At 34.6% G+C, this 26,268-nt stretch overlaps 1 protein-coding gene across 1 annotated transcript in view; it reads right to left on the bottom strand.

Annotated features, from left to right (window-relative positions):
- The window catches only part of PLXDC2 (plexin domain containing 2), a 495,943-nt gene that overhangs the window by 244,244 nt on the left and 225,431 nt on the right, over positions 1-26,268 (bottom strand). Inside the window, 1 exon segment of the mRNA XM_020966887.2 lies at positions 7,910-8,056. Within this exon segment, the coding sequence (XP_020822546.1) occupies positions 7,910-8,056 (147 nt within the window).

Raw genomic sequence — 26,268 nt, 5'->3', positions numbered from 1 at the left:
TAGAATGTCAGTTCAGTGTAGAGGCTATTTTAAAATATATTTCATACACTATTCACTAATCTATCAAAGTTAGACTGTTCCTTCTTAACCAATCCCATGCAAAAAATGTGAAATTAAAAAAAAATCAAAACCTCATAGCTGGAATTTTGTAGCATTTCCATTTTTAAACGCACTTCACATATGCTAACTTATTGGGTCTTCACAAAAATCCTATGAGTTAGAGACTATTTGTATTCTCATTTTAGAGATGAATAAATTAAGAAAAGTTCAATGAATTGCCCAAGATAATATAGCTACTAAGTTTTTGATTCTGAATTTGAACTCGGGTCTTTCTGACTCAAGACCAGTACTACTCTTATCACTATATCACTTACTTAATAAAGATATAGGAAAATAATTTAAAAATGTGTTAAGACATTAGCCCGTCTCAATAAATCATAATCTCAACCAAAAAATAGACACCAAGCCTCTTATGCTTTATAATCCAATACTTTATACGAGAACACATCATGTTCTTTTTCTGTTTGTTTTATCAGTTATTCAGGCACAACACATACTATTTTTATTTTCTGAAATTCTGTTAGAAATTTTTCCCTTGCAAAATATTCATGTAAAAATTGATATATTTAATAACTTCCAGATGAGAACACTTCTCGCAGTCATGTTATCTAAAATTAGATTTGTTGCAAATCCTCATCGACCCACAGAGAGGATTCACAGGAGAAGAATGAAAATAGGTTTGAAAATAGCATCGAGTATCAAAGACTGGAGTAATTGTGATTACTTAGGCCACCAAAGAGAAGGTGGAAGGGTCACTCATTAGCAGTCTTTAGGAAGATGAAAGGTTATCACACACACACACACACACACACACACACACACACACACACACACACAAACCCTGTAATGCATTACTAAAGGGATTTAGAGAATCTTCTCTAGGTATTTTTAACAACAAAGTTAGATAATCATCTATCTGGCTTGGTTTGCAGTCAGCCCAAGAAGTAGGAGGTACATCAGCTCCAGTGGCCCTTTCTAGCCTCATAGCCTCTACATAATCAGAGTATAGCCATCGTCCCTGTACTTAGGGCTCAATAAAAGGGGATAGTTTTAAATCATACCTATAGCAGTAGGATGATGGGGCTTAGTTTAGCTTTAAGGAAGAAGGTAAATATTCTTGCTTCTGAGGTTAACCCTCAAATGGATTACCGTGGGGACATCTTCCTTGAAAACCTTTTAGCCTCATACAATCCCAATTTTCTCATCTTTTAGATGAGGCCAAATAAATTATCTTCTATGTTCTTGTCATCCATATAATGGTGTAACTAAAATGATTTAACCAGGTTCCATGACTCCAGGAAGTCAGAATATTCTCCATATGACCTCTTCAGCACTCTTTCCTATTATCAAACGTTCTGAGGTAGGGTATGAGACCACATCATTTTATAAGGCCTCTCTATTTGCTATAATTTAATGATAAGGAAAAAAAAATCAGGTTACTGGGTAAGGAACTTGAAGTTTTATCTAAGTGGAGGAGGATAGTTAAAACTTGTATTAGAATCCCCATAGCTCACGTCAAAGCAGAAGGAAATGTTTTTTATTCCTTTGTATTTGCTAGGGTAGTAGTTCTCAACATGTGGAACAAGAACCTATTAATAATAGATCATCTCAAGCAGCCTATCTCAATAAATGATTCAGGATGATACATAAGCAAGTAGTAGTAGCTGAGTAACTGATATTCCTGAAGCATGGGTAAGACCATATATATCCTTCGCTCAAAAAGCTTCAGTGTCTATTATGACGGATTTAGTTAATAATAGAAACATATATAGATAACCATTGTTATGAAAATAACCTGGGGGTCTAGGGGACTGCAAGCTCAATATGACAGATGGTAGTAAAAAAAAAAGCTGCTTTAAGAGGGGTACACTTTTTTTCCCCACTTCTTTCATTCATGTCTGTCTCTTTGTGACCGCATTTGAGGTTTTCTTGGCAAAGATACTGGATTGGTTTACCATTTCCTTCTCCACCTCATTTAAGAGATGAGGAAACTGAGGCAAAAGGGTGAATTGATTTGCCCAGGGTCACACAGACAATGTCTGAGGCCAGATTTGAACTCAGGAAGATCAATCTTCTTGCCTCCAAGCCTGGCACTCTATTCACTGTGCCACCTAGCTGAACCACTACCATATAATGCTGTTGGGAAACAACAAAAGTATTAATAAATAGCATTTATTCAAGTCAGCTACTGAGAAAATGAAAAAAAAGTAGCCATCTTAATTTTCACATATACAGGCCTTCTCTGCTATCCAGGTAACACTGGGCTTTCGAAAGCAATGCCAGTGGATGGTGGACTGTGACCGTGCCTTCGGAATTGAAAAGCATGTAGTGTGGACGCCCTGAGGGCTGATGTGTTTCTTCTTCATAGGGCCAGAATAACTAGGTGTGGTGACTACTAGGGTAGCTTTAGAGTCATTATTATTATTTGTGGTGGTGGTAGCAGTAGTAATAGCAGGAGTAGGATTAGTTGATGTCTTCATAGCAGTCGTATTGACACAGTGACTCTGAGTAGAAAAGTTGCCAGCTATGTTAGCACAGATGTCTCAATTACTGAAGTATTTCTTAATAGTAGTCTCTCTTACTTAAAAGACCAGAAAATGAGGACGGAAAATCTGTATGATCAGCACAATCCCTGCACACAAATTTTTGTCCATTTATGACAGATGAGAACAGATAACCAGGAGAAATAGAAGGTTCCAAACTGAAGAAAAGTAGAATTTAACATATAATAAAGCAAATTCTGGGGCGTATTTTATATTCCCTTATAAATATTAATACAATTAAGTTATTGATACCTGTAATTTAGTATTTTTTTCTCTCAACATTCATTCAACAAGCCCTTTTTTAAACTATCTACTTATATACAGCCCTACATTAGTTTCCAGGGGTACAAGGACATTTTAAAAAAAAATTCCTGTCCTAGTATCTTTCAGGAAATCATAAAGGAAAACTGCCCTGAAGTCCTAGAACCAGAAGGGAAAATAACCATAGAAAGAATCCACCAGTCATCATCTGAAAGAGATCCAAATTGACAACGCCAAGGAATAATAGCAAAATTCCAAAATTACCAGATGAAAGAGAAGGTGCTGCAAGCAGCCAGAAAGAAACAATTTAAATATCATGGAACCCAGTCAGGATTACACAGGACCTTGCAGCATCTACATTAAAAGACCGCAGGGTGTGGAACATGATATTCCCTAAGGCAAAGGAGCTTGGAATGCAGCCAAGGATCAACTACCCAGCAAAAATGAGCATCATTTTTCAAGGAAGGAGATGGATATTCAAGGAAAGAGGAGACTTCCAAACTTTCCTGATAAAAAGACCAGAGCTCAACAAAAAATTTGATCTTCAAGTACAGGACTTAAGAAAGACTTAAAAAGGTAAAGGGACAGAAATGTTGTTAATGGGGGGGCCTGTTTAAACCCCTACAAGGGAATATGACACTTGCAACCCTGAGAACTGTATTGTTATTATACCATATTAAAGGAGTATACATAAAGAGGGTGGATATTCGTTGACTTTGATGTAATGATAAAAAAAATCTAATCAAGTGAGTTAAATGGATCCAAATGAGTGGATCAATATGCTCTTAGAAAATGTACTGAGAAAGGAGGAGGCAGACAAGGGTAAATTACATTACAGGAAAAGACACAAAATCCTATTACAGCAGAGGGGGGGGTTGAGCATTGCTTGAACCTTACTCTCATCAGATTTGGCTCAAGAAGGGCATAACACAATCAGTTAGTTATAGAAATCTAACTTGCCCTATAGGCAGTAGGAGGAAAAGGGGATAAATCAATAAATTAATAAAATTGAAAAAAAAAAGATAAATTCCTGTCCTCTAGGAGCTCTTATTCTCCCATTCTTCATAGTAATTTCTTAATGGGAAAGACTACATTTGAATCGTTGCTTTAATATTGGTCTTATATTTAGTTCAAGTCTCCCAGTTGGCTCTAGGCACATGAAAATAAGTCTCCATGTACATAAAGAAAAACAGGGCTTCTCTTCCTGTATTCTTGCGTTCCGCTGTTGGTAGTCATTACTTGATTCATCACTATGCTTACAAATGATGGTTCAGAGAATGCATATATACATATGTGTGTGTGTGTGTGTGTGTGTGTGTGTGTGTGTGTGTGTGTGTGTGAGAAAAAGAGAGGGAGAGAGAGAGAGAGAGAGAGAGAGAGAGAGAGAGAGAGACAGAGAGAGACAGAGAGAGACAGAGACAGAGAGAGAAAATGGGAATGTGCATATGTGTCCTGGTTATAATTATCTTTATACTAAATCACAGTGACTATGGATAACATGTCTCAAATACACAAAAAATAAAGTCCTTTCAGGCCCCATTTTTCTTCTCTCATATCCATACCATTTTTAGGGCCCCAAAGATGATGTGAATTGAAATGACACAGTCACATTCCAATCAGCATTACATCTGTGCCATGCTTCTTGGCTCTTTGAAAAGAAGTAGGAAATCTAAATACAACAAACAAACAAACAAAAAAATCCTTCCCCATGTGTATAAACTGGGAGGTGTTTGCTTCTAAAAGTCTACCCCTGATGAAAATTAAGAGTATGAGGTCTCATACTTATTAACTTGATTTTCTTTGTCATCTTGATCCGATCCCCCTTTGATTTCTTTATTGACTTACCCTTAAAAAAAAGAATGGAAAGGAAGAAAGCAGTACAAAAGGCTCATTTCATGGAACTATGAAGCATAATTAATAGCAATTATTATAACTACATTGGGAAATATTAAGTGCCATGTAAATGGTGACAATGATTATCTTTGCAAAAACAGTTCTGACACTATTTGTAAGAATTGCTTCTTTGTGATGCTTCCTTCCTAGTACACTAGGGCTTTCTTTGTTTCCCCCCAAAAAACAGTGGGTCTTAGAACAGTAAGTCCAGTAGGTGAATGGTGGAAGAGGCTTAGATTTTTCAGACTCCTATTTTCATTTTCAAATAACAAAGCAATCTAAAAATGGAAAATTACCTAAACAGTGAATTTTGAACAAAATTAAATCCAAATTCTCTTACAAAACAATCATTACTTCTTAGGAAGTCATTAGTACCTCAATCAGTGAGCCACAGAAATTGGGAGATGTCTGTTTTCTGTAATGGAGGAATTTATCTTTGTATAAAGAACTGAAAGTTACTGCAGACTAGCTTCAACTAAACAGGTTATTGGGATTTTTAAAGTTACGTGTTTTGTGTGTCTAAAAAAATCTTTCCAAAGAATTTAACAATATAAGAATTCAATGCTCTTTAAGACAAACATGATTTACTCTTTGCAGATACAGATATATGTGTATACACGCAGACTTGTCTCCATTTAATCATAGCTAGACATTTATAATTAAAAGTTAGCGCTCTTTGAATAAAAATCCTGTTCCTTAGACTGGTTGAATAAAATCTGAAATAAACCCAAAGGTGACATTGACAGGATAACATTGTAGAGAATTTCCCTGCCCACAGTCTGTGATTTCCCACAAAGCAGCTAAGTAGGCGCCTATTTGTGGTAACTGCCCTTCCAGATCATCCTCCAAGGACAGTTCATGTGGGTGTTATTTGCATACAATTAAAAGTGGTAAATGTAGACACATGGTCAGGGTATCTGTCTCACTGCCAAGGAGTTATCACAATGCATGCTGAGGTATCTTCCAACAGACATGGCAATGTGAGCCACAGGTGTCCCCAGGGTAACTAAAAAAATAAACAAATCAAGGAAGAAGGAAGAATTTCAAAGGCTACCCAAAGGCAAGAGTAATCTTCTATCTCTGTTTATTGTGTGGGTATTCCCGTTATTTAAGTTGTCATTTACAGCTGAAGTCTTCTTTGGAGTTTCCCAGAGGAGTTGCAGGAAGGACAAATAAACTCTTTGATAACATCTATTCATATCCGGGTATGGCCCTGGCAGGTTTTGTCCAAACACTCTTTGGATATCAAAAGCTAGTGTTTCTGAAGTTTTGTCTCTGATTATAAATATCTAATAGACTGTTCTTGCCCTAGACTGAAACATCCTTTAACAATGGCCACTCTGTCACAGGATTTTCTAGAATCCTCACACCTTCATTCACCCATCTACTAGCAAGTTGGCATGTTTCTTGCTCCTGGGATCTGGAAAAGACACATGCTGTGAGAACACCTGCTAGACATCAGTCTCATCTACAAATGTTCATTCTTTATCTTTCTTTTGAGAATCTGACCTAAATCCCACAGTATAATATTTTAGAACTTGGCGTCTTGTGATGGGTTTATTGGCCCTAGGGAGAAAAAAAAAAAAAGATGCAATGGGTTTATTGGCCCTAGAGAGGAAAAAAAAATGTATCGCATCAGAGAGAAAATATATTCAGCCTTAGAATATACTGCTGATATTTAACGTGTGACAAATGCTAAAGGTTTTTTAGCTTTTATCCAGCTATTAGAAGCCAGTCTCATGGACATCCATACATATATACACTGTATGGTTTGTCTTTCCTTCTCGAAGAGGACCATGACATCAAGGAGATGATGACATGACTTGCAATTGACTCTGATTTGAGTAAGGGAGGGCTATACAAAGTCATCAGCCTCACTTTCTCCTCCAGAGCCATAAATGAAGAATGATGTTGATTTGCAAAGGTAAGGCTTGGTATTTGGTACTTAACTAGTGCCTCTTAAATCATAATATATTCTGATAATTTCATTTTTTTAGATTAAAGATAAGAATAACAATGGAAGGTCTATAAAGAATTATTTTGCTATCTTAGGAGACTATGAACATGTATTAATCACCATGGCCTAGACAGTGCTTAGAACATCCCTGCTACTTATTACATAGGTGGTATTCAAGCTGTTCAGATTTTTTAAAAAAGATATTTCTTATAATCTAGTAATCAATGTATCAAAGGGAATTTGATGCAAATACCAAAGTTCTCCAGAAGAAAATCAATGTCTAATGCAGTGCCTTAAACATAATAAGCATTTGGTAAATATTTATCAGATGAAAGAAATAACAAATGTATTTTGGGATGTGTAACCATCCTATACTCTAAGTCATAAATTCACCTCATGCATGACATCTTTTACCTTTAAGTTCAGAGTTCTAATTGTATACTTTGAGTCAACTGATTTAGGTTGATTTTTTTTTCAAATTCACTGAGAAGTCAGAGAACCCGGGTTCTAAATCTGGTTCTTTATCTTATTACTTCTATGAACTGGGACAAGTTATTTAGCTGCTCTAGAGCTCAGTTTCCCAATCTGTGTAAGTAGAGGGCAGGGTAACATGGCCTTTAAAAATCCCTTCTATCCCCAATTTTATGATTCTAACAAGGACTTAAAGGAATTTTTTTATGAAAGTGACCCCAGAAGTAGTGATCTGCCACATAAAATATAAACAATGTGGCGAAGGGAAAGAGGAAACTGATAGTAGGGACTGGGCATCTGCAAATAGAAGGATATCCTCAATTGATCTAATTTTATTCTATGGCTATGAATTACTAACATGTACATGTGGAAATGATGGAATTGATGGCTTCAGTGGGTTCATCTGGTTATAACTGAAGAAAAATGTTTGAAATATTTCTGTAATACAGGACTATGAGCTTTTAAAGAGATTCTCAAAAACACCTAAGATAAATCATAAAGTTGAGGTAAGTATTCCATTCTTTCTGTAGCATCTCATGAGGGGAAAATAACTAAATAAAATGCAGGTTACTTGAAACAACTTCATTTCTTTATTTTCCATAAAAGCCCACAGGCAACCTGAAAGCTGACTTTCCTTGAGTAGTTTTCTCAACAAATGCTACAGTTATAGCAATTAAAGTAACAACTTATCGGGGGGAAAATGAGCATTTGTCAAATCTCTTACTGCAGCTTGTCGATGAGTATTGGACAAAATCCCATGAATCTTCACTTTATCTTTTTCCTTTTGGTCCATGTTCACCCATAAATCCCGGCTGGCAGAGTCAAATGGCCCATATATCCTGGAAATATAGTAATTATGATCTGTATCCTCCTGTAACAATGTAGAGAGAGAGAAAAAAAATACAAATGTATTAAAAAAGAAACAATTCCCAGACAATTAGGATAAATGTCTTTGAATTTAGAAGGCCTGTTATTCCTCAAAGTGACTATGGGGATTCAATTATTTCAGAGAAAGTGAACTAAGATGCACAATATACAAACTAGAAATCATTTATGGGAAATATATGAAAATAAACAAGAAGCAGATGCAAATGTGTTCTCTGTGTCCAAAAATCTTATATGAAATATTTTTGTATATCTCTGCAGGCTCTCCAAATGTAGGATTGGTTCTTGGGGAAAATACCTAGTGAAATCTACACACAGTTAGTGTTGACTTCTAGGTGAGTGAAAATCAGTGAATACTCCATGGCAGCCTCTCTGCTTTAATAATAGCAATATGTAGTCAGCTTTTAATGGTTTTGGAAATGAAGGGATTCTTAACAATCTCTTTTTTTGTTCATTAACTGTGACTTTTTGTTTGAATGCTCATTAACAATAGTTATGGCACCCAACATCATGTCTGACATGTGATTCCTCCATTGTACCCAACCACTTAAAGTACAGCTCTGAATATTAAAAGAAATATCTCTGCTGAAAAGCAATTCACAATATTACATGTGCTAACTTTCTTGTCAATTATTCTCTCAATTGCAAAATTTCTTTTAAAAAATCAACTAATTCAACAAATATGTATTAAGTACCCACTATCTACTAGATACATAAGTACCCACATGCTAAAAATACAAAGAGAAAAATGAAATAGCTCCTTGTTTTAAAGGAAGTGACTCAGGATGAGACACGGAGGAGGACATGATCTCCTCTACATCTTGTTATCATCTTTGCAGGAATATATATTAAACCTAAACCCTAGGAACCAAAATCACATACAAAATGTTTGGCATTTAAAACTTATCCCAGTCCTGACTCACCTTTTTCCAGCTTTGCTAAACAGTATTTTCCTTCATCCTTTTTATATTACAGTCAAACTGGCCTTATTGCTCCTTATATAAGACACTCCATTTCCCAATGATTTGGCATTAGCTATCCCCAATGTCTAGAATGCATCACTATATCGATTATTCCTCTTAAAATCCCTCGTTTCTTTCAAAACAGAATTAGAATCACCTTCCATATGAGACTTTTCCAAATCTTGAAGACCACTAGTGTCTTTTCCACCCAAATGATACGCGGCATCTATTTGTGTATACACCCATTATCTTCTTCTAACATTCTTAAAGGGAAGGGGCTGTTGTGGTTTTGTCTTTATCTCCAGTTCCTGGTTGCTCAAACCAGGTACTGGACAGAATATGTGGAAAAGTAAATAAGCGATAATTTGTAGAGGGAAAGACTACTAAATCCCTATAAAGAGTTGGACAGGAATTCAAGAAAGGCTTCCCATTGGAGGTAGTTCCTGAACTGAACCTTCGAGGAAGGTATGATCTATAAGAGGCAAAGGTGAGAAGGGAATCCATTTCTAAGCCTGATGGATCCTGGTTATGAAGGACAGTCTGTGTAAATGTAGAGATACGAAATGGAATGTCATGTTTGGGAAACAGGCCAGTTGGACCACAACCTGAAATACACAAAGAAAATATAGGTTATTAAGTTAAGAGAGAGTCAAACTTTGGAGGACTTTAAATACTGGGTTGAAGAATTTGGAGTTGATCCTTGAGACAATGGACAATTGTCAAAGACTGGTCAGCAGGTGAAAGACATGGTCAGACTTATGTTTTAGGAATAAAAATTTGGCAGCTATGTGGAAAATTGATCGGAACAGGGAAATAATAGAAACAAGAGGAGAAATTGGGGGTTGTTGCAAAATAGACAACAGGTGTTGATAGCTTAAACTACCATTTTGAATGAATAAAAGGTGATTAATGAAAGATGGTTGGGAGAAAAACGTGTATGACTTGGCAACAATTTCACTGGAGCAGAGGGGGAGGGGAAGGGGAAAATTTAAGGTTGTTCAACTGGGTAACTGGAATGAGAGAGATATTATCAAAAATAATGAGGAATGCTGAAGTAAAAGTAGTCATCAAGAGACTAGGGAATGAGGTCTATCTTAGACATTTGGATTTTGTTATGCAAGTGCAATTTCCAGCAGGAGAAGTCAGAGAAGTAGTGGATAATGGGGCACTTGAGTTCAAGAGACAGATACGGCCTAGATCTATGGATTGGGGAGATATTTGTGTAGTGAAAATAATTTAACCCATATGAGAAATGAGATCACCAAGAGTCAGTGGAAAAGACTTAGGACAGAATCGTTTGTGTGTGTGCGTGTGTATACATACATATATATGTATGTAATTTGTCTCTCTTTTACATTCTTCTAAGAAGGAATTAATAATTCATATAGTTAATATCTTAAGAACAAGAAGTCAGTTTCATAATGACAGGATCCTCATAAAATCAAGCCAATTTCAAATCCTAGTCCCAAGTTTACAAATCCAATAAGTCAGACATATTAGCCTAAATCTTCCATTAAATCAATACTTTCATGTGGCTGTAGTGGTAAGTGAGAAAGAGGGAGAAGGGGACAGTCTATTGCTTGGATATCACCATGCCTAGCTTTCTACCCCAGTTCCTAGGTTACAAGATTTAATATTGGAGGGACTTTAGCAGTCATCCAATTCAGTTTTTTTTTAAATTTTATAAATGAGTATAGTGAGATTAAATGACTACCATTATCACAGGAGCAAAAAGTAGAGGACCTGGGTTTTGAGGCCAGTGCCTCTAATGCTACACCCATTAATGCTACACTCTAAATAGTAATAATACTGAATTTATTTTAAAAGAAATGTGATCTTCTAAAAATATCAAGAGGGAATTATGGAAGGTATTGTTAATTCCCCCTAGATATTATCATCATCACCACCATCATCATTATGAAATAATATTCACAACTCATATTTCTATTGTACTTTATAGTTATCAAAATCTTTCTTTCATTTGATTCTCATAAAATCCTATGAAGAGGGAAGATAAGTGCTGTGGATATTGTTATCATTGTCCTTTTCTGGATGAAGAAAATTGAGGCTCAGTGAACTTGTCCCAGATCACATGGTTAATAAATGATAGAGCTACTACTTGAACTCAAATCTTTAGACTCTGAATCTCCACTTTCATTCCACTAGCCAGGTTGCTTTTCCAAGGAACTAAATGAGGAAGTTGATTAATTGAAGACCTTTACTATATTCCAATCAGTATCAATTTGATATGATTATAAGTTCTGTATATTTGGCCCCAGTGCCACGAGCTGCAGATGCTAAGATGAGTTGTGTAATCATGGGAAGCTGGTTAGAGGCTCTCCACCCTTGTTTTTCCTTGTCATGGTGACTAAGCCCAGTGTGGCAGAGGTGACTCAACTACATGGAAAGCTCCCCTCCCCAAATTATTTTTGTACCCCTAAGCAATTCTCTCTTAGCCAACATGAGAAGGTGCCCATTTTACGACCACCTAATCAGTGGAGAATGCCTTATGCTTCACTCATCTTATAACTACCTCATGATCACCTACTCAGTGGAAATATTTCCTGTCTGTCTCAACCTGTAACCCTGCTGACATATCGTTTTCCTTATTTTAGCCTATATGACATATTTCAACCAAAAGAATTATTTTGTTATCTGGTATAGCTGTTCTTGAATATTTAGATTTCAAGCCCTATCAAAATAGCGCTCTAGAAGGAGGGGGCATATCTCAGACCATAAGGAAGATCTGAGGTCCACTTCACTACAGGGGGACCATAGACACTTTAATGAAATGCCATTGGCTCACATCTCTGCCTCAGTTTCTCTTATTGCAGGATGCATAATTTTTATCCCCACATAAAAAATGAAAATGTTTTGCTAATAATTAAACACTGACTACTGAGAACAGGGACAGTGTGGTATAGAGAATGTGGTATAGTGCTGGACCTAGAGTCAGAAGAAACATATATTTGGTTCCTGCATTACAAATACAGAGCATAAACATCCTCGCTAAGATACAGTTTCTCAGCTCCAGTTCCTTACTTAATTTATAAAATGGAATTAATACCCATAGTGCTTATCTCATAGGACAGTTTTTCAGCTCAAACGAAATAATATATGCAAAGTGTTTCTCAAACCTTAAAGCCTAGATAAATGGAAGACTTTCAGTCTATACAGATAAACTAGGTATAGTGTTCTCTCCTTTTGCCCCTTTCTAATGCCAGAAAGTACATTACACTCAAATTAATCATCATTGCAAATTATTAGTAGCTCTAGTTGAAAAAAAAAGTTAATGGGGAAGAGGTTGAAACTATCAACAAAAGGAAGCTTTAGGATCATTTGTGGATTGCATTGCTCTATTCTGGTCCCTCTCACATCAATATATAAATGGCCCTATGTGGAAGGAGGACATGCATAATGGTTTCCCTTTTATTTTCATTCATCTGAAACAGTCCCTTTAGGATGCTGCCATCAAAAGAAGGGGCAGTACTAACATGTATGTTTCATGGGGCTTTAACTGGATGTAGTCATGTTTTTATACTGATAGCATTAGTCTGATTTAGTCTTAGAGGCTAGAGGTGGGGTGGAGGAAAGTGTGACATAAGAAGAAGGAAGAAGAGAGTGTCTTCCCTGCTCCAGGGCTCAAAGATTGCCCTGAGCAAAATTTTGAAATGGAAGAAATGTCTTTGGCTGCTTCCTTCTTCCTTCCTTTAACTGTCTTCTACAATTTCATGCTGATTGCTTCAGACACACACACTCCTTACAACTCTCTGAATCCAAAATGGTGCTGCCTTTACTTAGCCCTACCCTGATTATCAAAATTATCTCCATGTCTCAAAAAGTAGTTATCCTCTACTACCTAATTAAAATCTTCAAATGTTGTGTACAATTGGATATTAGAAAAGGAGGACTGAACCAATTCGCTGTAACGTTTTGGTGACAATTGGGCTCTTCTCTCTTACAGAGGCATTTCCATATTTTAACACATTGACTATCAGAGATTTTTTAATTTTGATAATCAGATTTTCAAGTAGGCCATCAAAAAGAAATGGAGAAACAACTAGCTTGTGCAGTAAATAGCAGTCAGTAGCGGATCAGAGCTGCATGACATCTTCCCTATTCCCCTTCCAGCTACTTATCCTGTTAACTGGTCTTCAAAGTTTTTGCATTTTAATCTCATAAGAACCCATTCATTATAAACTCACAGAGTCATTAAAATTAAGTTTTCACAAAGAACGTCACTTTGATGGCAATAAACTGGCTATCTGATGGTAGGAAAGTCAGAGTAATGATAGAAAAGGAGAGTCAAGGCAATTAACATTAATAGATTTTTCTCAATAAGTAACACTCATATAATATGTGAAATATATTATAGAGTCTGTTATTTTGTTCACAACTAACTGCTTACAGTGTCTGGCACATCATAGATGCATAATAAATGATTAATTATTAATTCATTATTGGTTAATCTGATACTACAGCAACAAGTCTTATACCTTCATATTATCTTCCATATAATTTCCAAAATAATTTAAGATAAATATCTGACTATATCATTATCTAGCTTATAAGTCTCAAATGCCTCTCTCCATTTTCTTTATGGTAAATTCAAATGCCTCAGTATAGAACTAGAAAATTATATAGTCTGGATCTTACCCAACTCTCCAGTCTTTTTCATATTATTCCCATTCATGTACTCTCCATTTTATCCAGGCTGTACTACTCATCCTCCACTTCTGTGCATTTTCACCAACAATTCACTCTCCTTGGCATCCATTACCTCCTCCTCTTTGCCTTTTAGAAGCCTCAGATACTTCTAGGGACCTTTATATAATCTTGTTAACTCATAATCTTCTCTCTCCTCAAATAATCTTTTTATTTCTATACATGTTGTATCTACTCCATTCCCTTTCCACACCTTCCATAGAACCTAAACTTCTTGGGCTTAGGTGTAGTTAGGTCTTTTGTTTTCTCTACAATGCTTTGCATTCAGTAGGTGCTTAAATAAATTTGATCAATTTTGGTGAGCCTTTTACTGAATGGTTGCCTTGTCTGACATTTAATTGGTCAATATTGCTTCTCTAATAAATTTTGCACCTCTACAAAATAGACTCTGAACTTTCAGCATTTCAGTTAAATGATTAGGAATATAATGGTTACTATTAGTCACTAACAGTTTTCCTTTTAATGGAGGAATCATGTGTTCATAGAAGCTCATTGAGATAGGTATTTGAGGGCTTTCCAGCCACACACATCTCTGCCTCTGTCATTCTCCTCATATGGGGACCCAAGAGAATATTTTTTTCCTTTGGAAAAGTGAAATGTAGCTTAATAATTAACCTAAAATCCTTGCAATCTTAATTAAATTTAATAAAATAAATAAAACACCTCAGGAAAAGGTGCTATTGAATACCTATCATTTAATCTTAACTTCTTCATCAGGCAAGTACAAATCAGAGCCTGGCTGAGTCAAATCATATTCAATATGTCAAACTTCTGCAAAATAATTCTTCCTGAATAAAAACAAACAAAAAAGATTCACTTAATTTGGTAGATAATTAGATTGGGCAGTTGAGCCAGTAGAGTTGTTTAGGCAACTGTTATACAACTAGAGTGAATGAAATAAAAAGCTATCATGCCCAAGGATTGCTGATGATGACATATCCGGAAAGGCCTTTGTTGATAAGGCTCGTGACTTTTGTTCTCAGATATGTATCTGTCAGTGCCCTAGGTACTATCTATCTATCTACACATATACATACATACATGCATATACATGCACACACACACACACACACACACACATAGTGGGACTTGAATTCAGATCGTCCCTACAAGGACACATCTCTATACATTAAAACCACCATTCATATTTTGTTATTATTTTTTTTAAGTCTTCATGAGAATAGTAGAAGAACAGAAGAGGAAGACCTTGAAAAATGACCTTCTATGATAAGTCATATTCTTGTAGTCACTCATTTAAGTGAAAGATAGAGATAATTTTTAAAAAGAACATTTCCATTTCAAAAAGGCATTTGACATTTGATAAAACATGTCCTTAAAGGCTTTTTTCCCTCCACAGGAGTTTTTTTGATCCATATATTAAGATTTTTAAAGATTGCTTGATAAACAGAGATGCATGCATAACACTGTTCAAATATATTCCTATTATTAGTATGAAGTGAGGCATAAAATAGGAAGACAATGAATTAGGGCCATGATTGAATGGGATGGAGGGAGGGAGGGAGGGAAAAGGAGGGAGAGGGAGAGGGGGAGAGGGAGAGAGAGAGAGAGAGAGAGAGAGAGAGAGAGAGAGAGAGAGAGAGAGAGAGAGAGAGAGAGAGAGAGAGAGAGAGAGAGAGAGAGAGAGAACACGAGAACAAACAAACACGCTATTTTCCTAGGAAAATAGCCCATTGTCTTTCATTATCCCAAGCTGTTCCAGGGTGAAAAATAATTTTTTAAATAACAATAATAAATGTTCTGCCGATGATGTTTTATTGATGCAAATGTTGGAACACCACAACCTTTGGGGAACAAAATTATGAATGACTCAAAACACAATTTAAATGCATTTAACTACAGAATATTTCTGAAAATGGCCTACATGTAAGAATTGGTGTGAAGGATATCACTAGGAAAATATATGATTGGAAAGGAGGTAGACCATCCATGCTGCAAAAGCAGATGATAGAATGAGCATTGCCCCGAGAGCAACAAAATATAAATGATGTCTACAGGAAACCCTTCAGCACCTCGGATAGATCCCAGGGCGTATGTGCAAATGATTGTGATCAAGAATTATATAGGATAGAAGTGGATTTCAGTCTTTGAAGATAGATAGGATACACACATGAGATAAAATATTCATTTAAGTTTTGATGTTTGAGCATTTAAATTGTTTTTTGTTGGTAACACTGGGGAAATATGTAACTGTGAAGATGAGCCATCATGCAATCTTTAAAAATCTTAATATATTCTATGTGTGTTTGACCATAGGAAAGACCCTTAACTTCTCAATGCCCCCAAGTAACTTTTAGTCTCTGAGCTGCCTATGTGCACGTGTTTACCCTAAGATGAAACTTTGGAGGGAATTTCCAAAAGAAGCCATAGATGTCAGTAATTATTGATGAATCTATAGCAATTTTATGTAATCTTAGCAAAGTCTGTTCCCTTTCCTACTAATCCTTATCATAACTATAAAAGAAAGGGGACACTTAGAATTGGGGATAATTTAAAGATTTTTATTTGTTTCATGGTTGGCCACAACAAAAGCCTTCTATCACTTAGACTGCATCTCCCCCCTACTTAGGGTGGTCATTGGATAACAAGCTCACACTATGGAGTCCTGAAACTATACAGCCAAGTAGAACCAGACAGATGCTACATATTCTGATGTTTTACCTTCAAGAACCCAATGTCACTAGAGTTGTACTCTCTGGAAAAGTAACTGTTTATGGGGTATTTATAGGAATAAAATTTTGTTCTACTTCTACCCACAATCCAAATACTTCAAATATTCACTGGAATTGCAAACAGTTGAGGGGGAGGAAATAATTTTAATATTGATGAAATTAATGTATACCAAAATATAAATATTGATTAGTGTTTTGATTGACTTTTATTGACTAAACTTTCAACAGGAAGTAGAAATAGTTATCAGGGCTAAACAATATGTTAAAGGCCAGAAGTAGGCCTTAATTTACATGATAAGCCCAGACATTTAACATTCATTTTAAATCATGTGGCTTTTTTCACCGTGTTCATTCTTTGGGCCACATTCTCTCCATTATAGGAGTAACAGGGACTTAAAGAGGACTAGCAAAAGTCATTCAAAGCAGAGAGATTTTCATTTTCTGTTCAAAACCTAAAACATTTCTAACACAATAAATAAGGGAAAAAATAGCACAATTGTGATGCAACCATTTCAGTTAGAAATTCAAATATTATAGAAAAAGCAATGTCACAGTAGATGGCTAAAAATCCATTTTGTTCAAGCATGCTGAAAAATGTTGTATAGTTATAGACACACTAAGTATAATATCACACAGATAAGGTGAAGAAGTTAGATAATGTGCAGATTGGCATCACTCCAAATAATCAATATGAATAAGTTGGGATCTACAGATTTCTTTTTATCTCCCTGTCATGAGTTTTAAAATCTTTTTCTACACAGTCTTTTATCTCTGAGTAAAGGCTGATTCATAGAACAAATCCAACTATCTCTTGCAACACTTCAAACAGCCTGATGATTATCTTTAAACAATATTAAAAACTTTTCACTTTTTCTTACCTATGACTGCCAACCTACTTGAAAATTGCTTATACCTCATTATTTGTCTTCTTCAACATCGATTTTCTCTTCATACCATTACATTCTGACTTTTGCCTCAACCAGCCTTCTTAAAACTCCTTTCTCCCAGGCCACTGGGGTGAGTTTCTCATGGCCAAATTGACTACTCTTATTATTGCTTGTCCTGTTTTATCTCTTTGTGACATTTCAAAGTGTTACTTCTTATTAGGTACCCTCTCCTAGCTTGACTTAAGAGACACTATCCTCCCCTGCTTCTTCTCCTACCACTTTTGAACATTCCCTGAATGATTAAGAGTAAGTATATGGACTGTATACAATGCCATAATCAGTTGATCTTAGTTACATTAGCCATAGACTCCTCATTTTTTTTTTTACATTGACAAGGCCCAAGATTCTTTCCTTGGCACTCCTCTCTTCCCTTTATATTCTCTTGGTAATGTCATTCACATGCCATTTTAAATTAATTTTATGATATGTTATCTTAGATAATCTTCATTTCTTAATAACTTTCTCTCCCTTTCTCAGAGAGCTATCCCTCAGTAACAAAGAATAAAGAAAATGCAGTTTAGCGAAATTTAAAATAATAGAAACAACAACAAAAATGATGATGATGGTGGTGGTGTTGGTGGTGGTGATGGTGATGGTGATAGAAATATTATGTGCCTGGATTTGTGCTTAGCAGGTAGGTCCTACTATTGTTCCCTTTTTTATACATGAGTAAACTGAGGCAAATGAAGTTAAATGACTTGTCCAAATTCAAGCAACTGGTAAGTGTCTGAGACTGGATTTCAACTCTGTTCTTCATGACTCCAACCCCAGCATTGTATTCCCAGTTTAATATACATACTGCTAAAGTTCACAGTATTAAACCCCTTAAAAGAAAGAGAAAGATGCGTTTTTATACCCTATCCATCCTTTAGAGCTCACACTGAATTCTACTTTCTCTAGGAAGCGTTGTCTTACAATTTACATTCAATAATATCTTATCACCCTTTGTGCCTCACACAGTTCTATATTTTGTAACTCTTCAGAGCCTTTTTATATGTTATTATGTAACACAGCTATCTATGTAGGTAAAATTTTAATTTTAATGTTTGAAGTGCATTTTAGGTTACCTTTGAACATTGATTATTACTGGCTTAAAAAAACAGAAAAGTATATCAGCAGAACAGACTAGCAATTTAAATAATAGATATAGCTGAATAACAGAAACAATTGGACTCTCTGATGAAATTATTGTTAAACTCAAGGGCACTGGGGAAGAACTCTCTGACAAAGAACTGCTAAGAAAGCAATCTACATTACCATTCATATGGTTATTCCATATTATCCAATATATGACAATAAGATGAAAATTGTTGTGTGACTTACATAGTAAGGTCATCCTTAAAAATAGAGATACAGAATAGTTCAATACCTTGGACAGCTGTGTTACTGGGCAAATCTTAAAGTAGTGATTATAGCTGTCACTTAAGATAAAAGATAACTTTGATGACATTAAATTGAAAAATATTCACACTAACAACTTCAATACAAGTAAAATAAGAAGGAAATATGTTGATTGAGAAAAAAATAACTTTGAATCAAATATCTTTCATCAGGGTATGAAATTCAAGATGTACAGGGAACAAATATATACAGGACTTTGAAGAGTTAGCCTGCCAATAGTTAGGATGAAAGACTATAAAAAACAGGTTGTCGAATCAAGAATTTCAAATTACTAACAAGTACATGAAAAATGCTCTAAATCTCTAGTAATAAAAAAATGCAAATAAAATAAAGTTTCATGTAAGCTTCCACCTAACACTCAGTAACCTGAAAATTAAGACAAAATATGGAAACGGTCAATTTCGGAGTTGCTTTTGTAATGTTTATAATGTTGGTTAATAACAAAAAACACTTGAAACATATAATGCAGAGTGCATTTTCTTCTGACTGTTAACTTTACTTATTTCTTAAAGGAATTCACAGGAGATAAGAAAGGCATTATACAATAAGGTTACAAGGAAACTACATGCCTAGATCTTTTGAGGTACATATTTTCCTGTTATTTCATGACCAGATTTTAGCTTAAAGGTTGAAATTATTAAAATGTCAGGATAGCTATACTACTTCTGAATGAATTATTCTGGTGAATTATTATCATGAATACCACTGGAATGGTTTCTTGCAAGGTGTTAATATGTGCAAACATATGTAGTATATTTACAAAACTCTTTCCCAGTGAAAAATAAGGTACAAAAAGAACCCTTTCTGAAGGAAAAAAATAAAATACAATATTATGTGGTTCATTTTAAGTATCAAATTTTTTTTTAACCAGCAAAGTATCAAGCATTCATATTTTATAAAAACTGAGAATCAAGTAATAGAGTAACTGATTCCTAAAATCCTACCATTAGTGTATGAATCAAAGCACAAGCCCATAATGGTAAATTCATTTGACTGTTTTATGGCAATGCTTTAACTGGTACCTCGATCCATACCTAGTGAAATGCTTTTTACATTCTATAAATCAAACTCTTTCACAATATAGCCTTGAGTTTATTCATCTAAGGTGTGTAGAATAACTGTTATATGAAATCTTACTGAAATTTTCTATAAAATGTAACTTTTAGTGATTCTTTAAAGTCCAGATAGCATTGTAAACTCTTCTCTTACTGCAAAATGAAATCTATATTTATAGAAAATTACGGATATAAATATTGCTATTAATCTTTCCATAAGAGTAAATTTGGACTGTTAATTTCTTCTTAAATGAAAATTGTCATAAGCTTCCTTAATGTTTGCAATAACATTTGTTTTCTCATTCCCCTAATCAATCAACAAGCAAATAAAAATTTATTACATTTTTGAGCACAACTAAGAAGTAACATAACTACTGTGTTTCTGTAATTGCAAGAGATTTCAGAGGCTATCTATACTGGGGATGAAGGTTTCCACAGAATATGAATCCCTTCTACAGAAGTTATCAAATTGACCAGATATTCTCTGTTTGAAGACATTGAGTCATGTACAGAATCTCAAATTTCAGAATTCAGAGGGGCTCTGGAGGTCACTCATCAACATACACCCCAAATGAAATCCTGGCTACACTACAGACAATGGATAATGCACCCCTTCCAAAGATAGTCCAGTTCTCTTTGGGAGACCTCTATTTGTTAGTAAGTTTGTGTTTACATCAATCCCAAATTTACTTCTTTGCAACATAATCATTTACAACTCCCTATCATCATTCTTAGTTCTGCCCTTTCAGACAAAGCAAAATAATTTCAGTCCTTCTACCTCATAAAGAAATAAGATACACTGTTTATGAAAAAAAAGTGTTAGTGCATGGAACCAAGTAGGTGCTATATAAATGCTTGTTTCCTTCTCTCTCCTCTTCCCCTTTTACAGATTCCTAATTTGTTAGTCAGCTCTCATGTCCTAAAAGGTGTCATGCAACAGGAAACTCCCTACTTATGAAGCTGACTGTTCTTCTTTGGGGAATCTCTAATTTTCAGAGTTTATCCTCTTATATCAAGCTAAAAAATATTTATTTCCATACTTTCTAACTATTCTATTGGACACACCATCAAAAAATCACAGAAGTCCAGGTCTTCTCTTTTCTAAGCTATGCATCCTTAATGTCTTTAATAGATCCATTGCATATTTTATTTTGAGTTTCTTAAGTATCCTTGTTGCCCTTCTCAAAATGTGCTGTAGTGTGGCCATTTTAAAATGGGTAATGAGGAAAGCAAGACCTATGAGTAACATAAGAGTAATGTGAATTCTTAATAGTACTTACACTTCTCCCACTGTATTGCTTAACTTCCTTGAATTCATGCCATGATTATTTTGCAAAATTATCTTACAGTTAACTTTTTTTTTTTGAGATTGGGTCTCTCAATATGCCCAGGTAGGAAGTGCTGCCACACATGGGACAATCCCAATGTGGATCAACACAGAAGCTTTTACCTACTCTATTTTCATGAGCTATGCTGGTTCACCCCTCCTTTGGCAGCCTGGTAGACCTTCTGCTCCTGTAGGCTCACTGTATTTGTGTCAGAGTTAGGGAGACCAATCAATCAGCATCATTCCTCTTGTAGCTCAGAACCCTTGAGCAAGCCATCCATTAGGCTTCACAGAAGCAGAAAATTAAGGCATGTATCATTATTCACAAACCAGTTCCCTTTCAGGAAGTACTTATAATAAAATATAAACAATCAAAGCAGATATTCTGGATGTCAGTAAGACCATGTCAAGGTTGCATATAAGAGGGATCTATGGTCCTATGCTATACCAAAAGGTATGAATGAGGATCCAGAAGACCTAAGATTCATATTTAAATTTTTTTCTAGCTTTACTGTTTTACAGTAGACACATTTTTTTGTGTGTTTCAGTTTCTTTATCTATAAAATGTGAGTAACACCCAGTATACCTAATCCTCAAAGTTGACAGAATGATTAAATGTGAATATATTTGGAAAAGTATTTAAAAATACAAGTTAATTCTTAATATTAAGTTACATAGTAATTACTTTTAAATTATTTAGATTTAGCCATCATTTACTAATCATTTCATCTGTCTATATACATAGATTTCAGCAATAAGCCCTTCTGATTAAAATTCAGCTTGGTAGGATGCAAAGAAAATTTAATTTTACAATTTTTATAAAATATAATCTCTGAGAACAGGTGATGTTTTGATTTTGTTACTCTATCTCCCATACACAGCATGATATTTTGCAGAGAGGTGCTTATAAGATAGATTTAATTGAAGTAAGTTGACTGAATAGTTACCTCTATTATTATAAGCACGAAAAGATAAACCTGAAAGAGAAATTGTAAGTCATTCAATCACGTTAAACTATTTACATTTCTACATGGAAAGATGTGTAACTCCTAAGAAAGTTATCATTATTAGAACTGTTAGAAGACATATACACAGACAGAGGAAATGGGTGTGACTTGCCTATAATGGGATGATACCAAAAAAACAAAATTAAAGGGTAAGAAAGAGGGGTGCACTGGGAGAAAGGAAATGGAGAGGTAGAATGGATAAAATTATCTCACATAAAAGAGATATGAAAGGAAGAGCTTTTACAATGGAAGGGAAAATAGGATGTGGATGGTGGACAATGCCTGAACCTCTCTCATTGGGATTGGCTCATGTAGGGAAAAATATACACATTCAGCTGTGTATAGAAATCTATCTTACCCTACAGTGAGGTAAGAGGTGAGGGGATAAAAGAAGGGGATGGGGGCTTATAGAAGAGTGGGCAAACTAAGGAGGCAGTGGTCAAAAGTAAAATAACTTTTGAGGAAAGACAGGGGGAGGGAGAGAGGGAGAAGGAGGATAAAAGGAAGAGGTAGAGAGCAATGGGATGGAGGAAAAGTCATAGTTGGTAATAATAAAATAACAGTGAATATGAGTGAGATGAACTTACACATAAAAGAGAAGCAGATAGCAGAATGGACACAAAGCCAGAATTCAACAGTATATTGTTTACAAGAAACCAACTGAAGCAGAGAGACACACACAAAGTTAAAACAAGGTGCATGAGCAGAATATATTATGCTTCGGAGAGAGAGAGAGAGAGAGCAAGAGCGAGCGAGAGAGCAATTATGATTCCAGGTAAAGTAAAATATAGATGTAATTAAAAGGGATAAGCTAAGAAACTTCACTTTGCTAAAAAAATATAGTATCAACAATGAAGTAATAACAGTACTAAAAACATATGCATCAAATGGCATAGCATCCATTTTTTTAAAGGAAAAGTTAAATGAGTTACAGGAAGGAATAGATAGTAAAACTATACTAGTGGGAGACCTCAACTTTCCCCTCTCAGAACTAGATAAATCTAACCATAAGATAAACAAGAAAGAGATTAAGGTGATGGATAGATTTTTTAAAAAAAAGTTAAATATGATAGACCTCTGGATAAAATTGAAAGGGAACTGAAAGAAGTATATATTGTTTTCAGATGTACATGACATTTTCAAAGGGGACAAAAAGCCACGCATCAGGGAGAGGGGAAAAAAAACCCTTATAACCAAATGCATGCTTCCAGACCAATATGTAATGAAATTATATTCAATAAAGGGCTGTGGAAATATTGATTAAAATCTATTGGAAACTAAATAATCTAATCCTAAAGAATGAGTGGATCAAAGAATAAATACTAGAAACAACCATTTCATTAAAGAGAATGACAACAATGAGCCAAAAACATGAAAATTTATAGGTTGCAGCCAAAAGAATAATGGGGAAAAATTTATATCTCTAAATACCTATGTCAATAAAATGGAAAAAGAATAGATCAATGAAAAAAACAAAATAAAAACAAACTAATTTAACACCAAATTGGAAATCTTGAAAATCAAAGAAGAGGCTAATAAAAGCGAAAGTGAAAGTAAGAAAACCATTCAACTAATAAATAATACTAAAACTTGGTTTCATAAAAAAATAAAATTGATAAACCAATAGGTAATTTGATTTTTTTAAAAAAGAAAGAAGAAAATCAAATTACTAGTATCAGAAATGAAAAAGGTGAATTCACCACAAATCAAGAAGAAATTAAATCAATTATTAGGAGCTATTTTGCCCCATTATATGCCAACAAATCTAAGCAAAATGGATTAATATTTACCATACATACACACATGCATAAATTGCCCACATTGTCAGAAGAGAAAATAGAATATTTAAATAACCCTATCATAGAAAAAGAAATTGACCAAACCATCAATTATTTCCCTAAGAAAATATCCCCAGGGCCAGATGGATTCACAGGTGAATTCTATCAAATTCTACCAGACACTTAATGAAGAATTAATTATAATGCTACATAAACTACTTGGAAAACTAGCTGAAGAAGGAGACCTACAAATTCCTTTTATGATACAAACATGGTACTGATCTCTAAACCAGGAAGAGGAAAAACAGAAAGAGAACTACAAACCAATTTCCCTAATGAATATTGACACCAATTTTTAAAATACAATACTAGCAAGGAGGCTACAGCAATATATCACAAAGATCATACATTATGACCAGAACAGGAATGCAGGACTGATTCAATATTAAAAAGACTCTCAGTATAACTGATCATATCAATAATAAAAACAGCAAAAATCAGATGATTATATTAATAGATATTGAAAAAGCTTTTGACAAAATGCAACACTCATTTTTATTTAAAAAAACACTAGAAAATATAGTAATAAATGGAGCTTTCCTTAAAATGTAAATACTATCTATTTTAAAACATCAGCAAACATCTGTAATAGAAATAAGTTAGAAGCCTTCCCAGTAATATCATGGATGAAACAAGGATGCCCATTATCATTGCTATTATTCAATATAGTACTAGAAATGTCAACTATCACAATAAGAAAAGAAAAAGAAATAGAAGGAATTAGAATAGTCAATAAGGAAACAAAACTATTATTTTTTGCAGATGATATGATGGTATACTTAGAGAATCCTAGAGAACTGAACCAAAAAACTTGTTGAAATAATTAACAACTTCAGCAAAATTGCAGGATATAAAATAAACCCACACAAAACATTAGCATTTTTATATATGTAACCAAAAAAGTCCAGTAGGAAGAAATAGAAAGAGAAATGTTATTTAAACTAACTGCTGATAATATAAAATTCTTGGAAGTCTACCTGCCAAGACAAACCCAGGAACTATAAGAACAGAAATAGGAAACATTTTTCACGCAAATAAAAGCAAACCTAAACAACTGTAGAAATATTCATTGCTCATGAGTAGGCTGAGACTATATAATGAAAATGAAAATTCTACAAAATTAATTTACTTATTCAGGACCATACCAATGAAACTGTCAAAAACTTTGTAGAGCTAGGAAAAAATAATAATATTCATCTGAAAGAACAAAAAGATCTAGAATATCAAGGGAATCAATTAAAAATGTGAAAAAAAGTGGCCTCACAATGCCAGATCTCAAACTGGATTACAAGGTGGTAATCATCAAAGCAATCTGCAATTGGATAAGACAGAATGGTGGATCAGTGGAATAAATGAGGAACACAACAAACACTAGTAAAGGATCATAGTAACCTAGTGTTTGACAAACCCAAGGATCCAAGGTTTGAGGATGAAAATAATCACTATTTGACAAAAATTGATAGGAAAACTGGAAAGCAGTTTGGCAGAAACGCGGTACAAACCAATATCTCATACCACATAACAAGATTGGTCAAGGTGGATACATGATTTAGACATAAAAGGTGATATCACATGTGAATTAGGGGAGCGTAACATATTTTACCTGTCAGGTTTATGGATAAGGGAAAAAACTGTGACCAAACAAGAGATAGAGAGCATTAGGGGTAGTAAAATGGATATTTTTGATTACATTAAATTAGAAAAGGTTTTACACAAACAAAACCAATGCAGCCAAGATTAGAGGGAAAGTAGAAAATGAGGAGGAGGGATTTTGCATCAAGTTTCACTGAAAAAGACTTCATTTCTTAAATATATAGAGAACTGATTCAAATTTATAAAAATACTATACATTCACTAATTGACAAATAGTCAAAGGACATGAATAGGCAGTTTTCAGAAAAATAAATCAAAGCTATATATAGTCTTATGAAAAAATGCCCTAAATCAGTATTGATTGGAGAAATACAAATTAAAATGACTCTGGGGTACCATGTCACACATATCAGATTGACTAATATGACAGGAAGGAAAATTACAAATGTTGGCGGGATGTGGAAAAAATTGGGACTCTGATGCACTGTTGGTGGAGTTGTGAACTCAACCAATCATTCTGGAGAGCAATTTGGAACTGTGAGCAAAGGACTATAAAACTGTGCTTAACCTTTTACGGGCAATAGCATAACTAGATCTGTATCCCAAAGAGATAAAAAAGAAAAGGACCTATGGGTCCTATAAAATATTTATAG

The sequence above is a fragment of the Phascolarctos cinereus genome, unplaced genomic scaffold, assembly GCF_003287225.1.
Source record: "Phascolarctos cinereus isolate Bilbo 61053 unplaced genomic scaffold, phaCin_HiC Scaffold_1;HRSCAF=81, whole genome shotgun sequence".
NCBI classification, from domain to species: domain Eukaryota; kingdom Metazoa; phylum Chordata; class Mammalia; order Diprotodontia; family Phascolarctidae; genus Phascolarctos; species Phascolarctos cinereus.
Note: the sequence above shows the minus strand (reverse complement) of the source record. Positions and strands in the feature narration are given on the sequence as shown.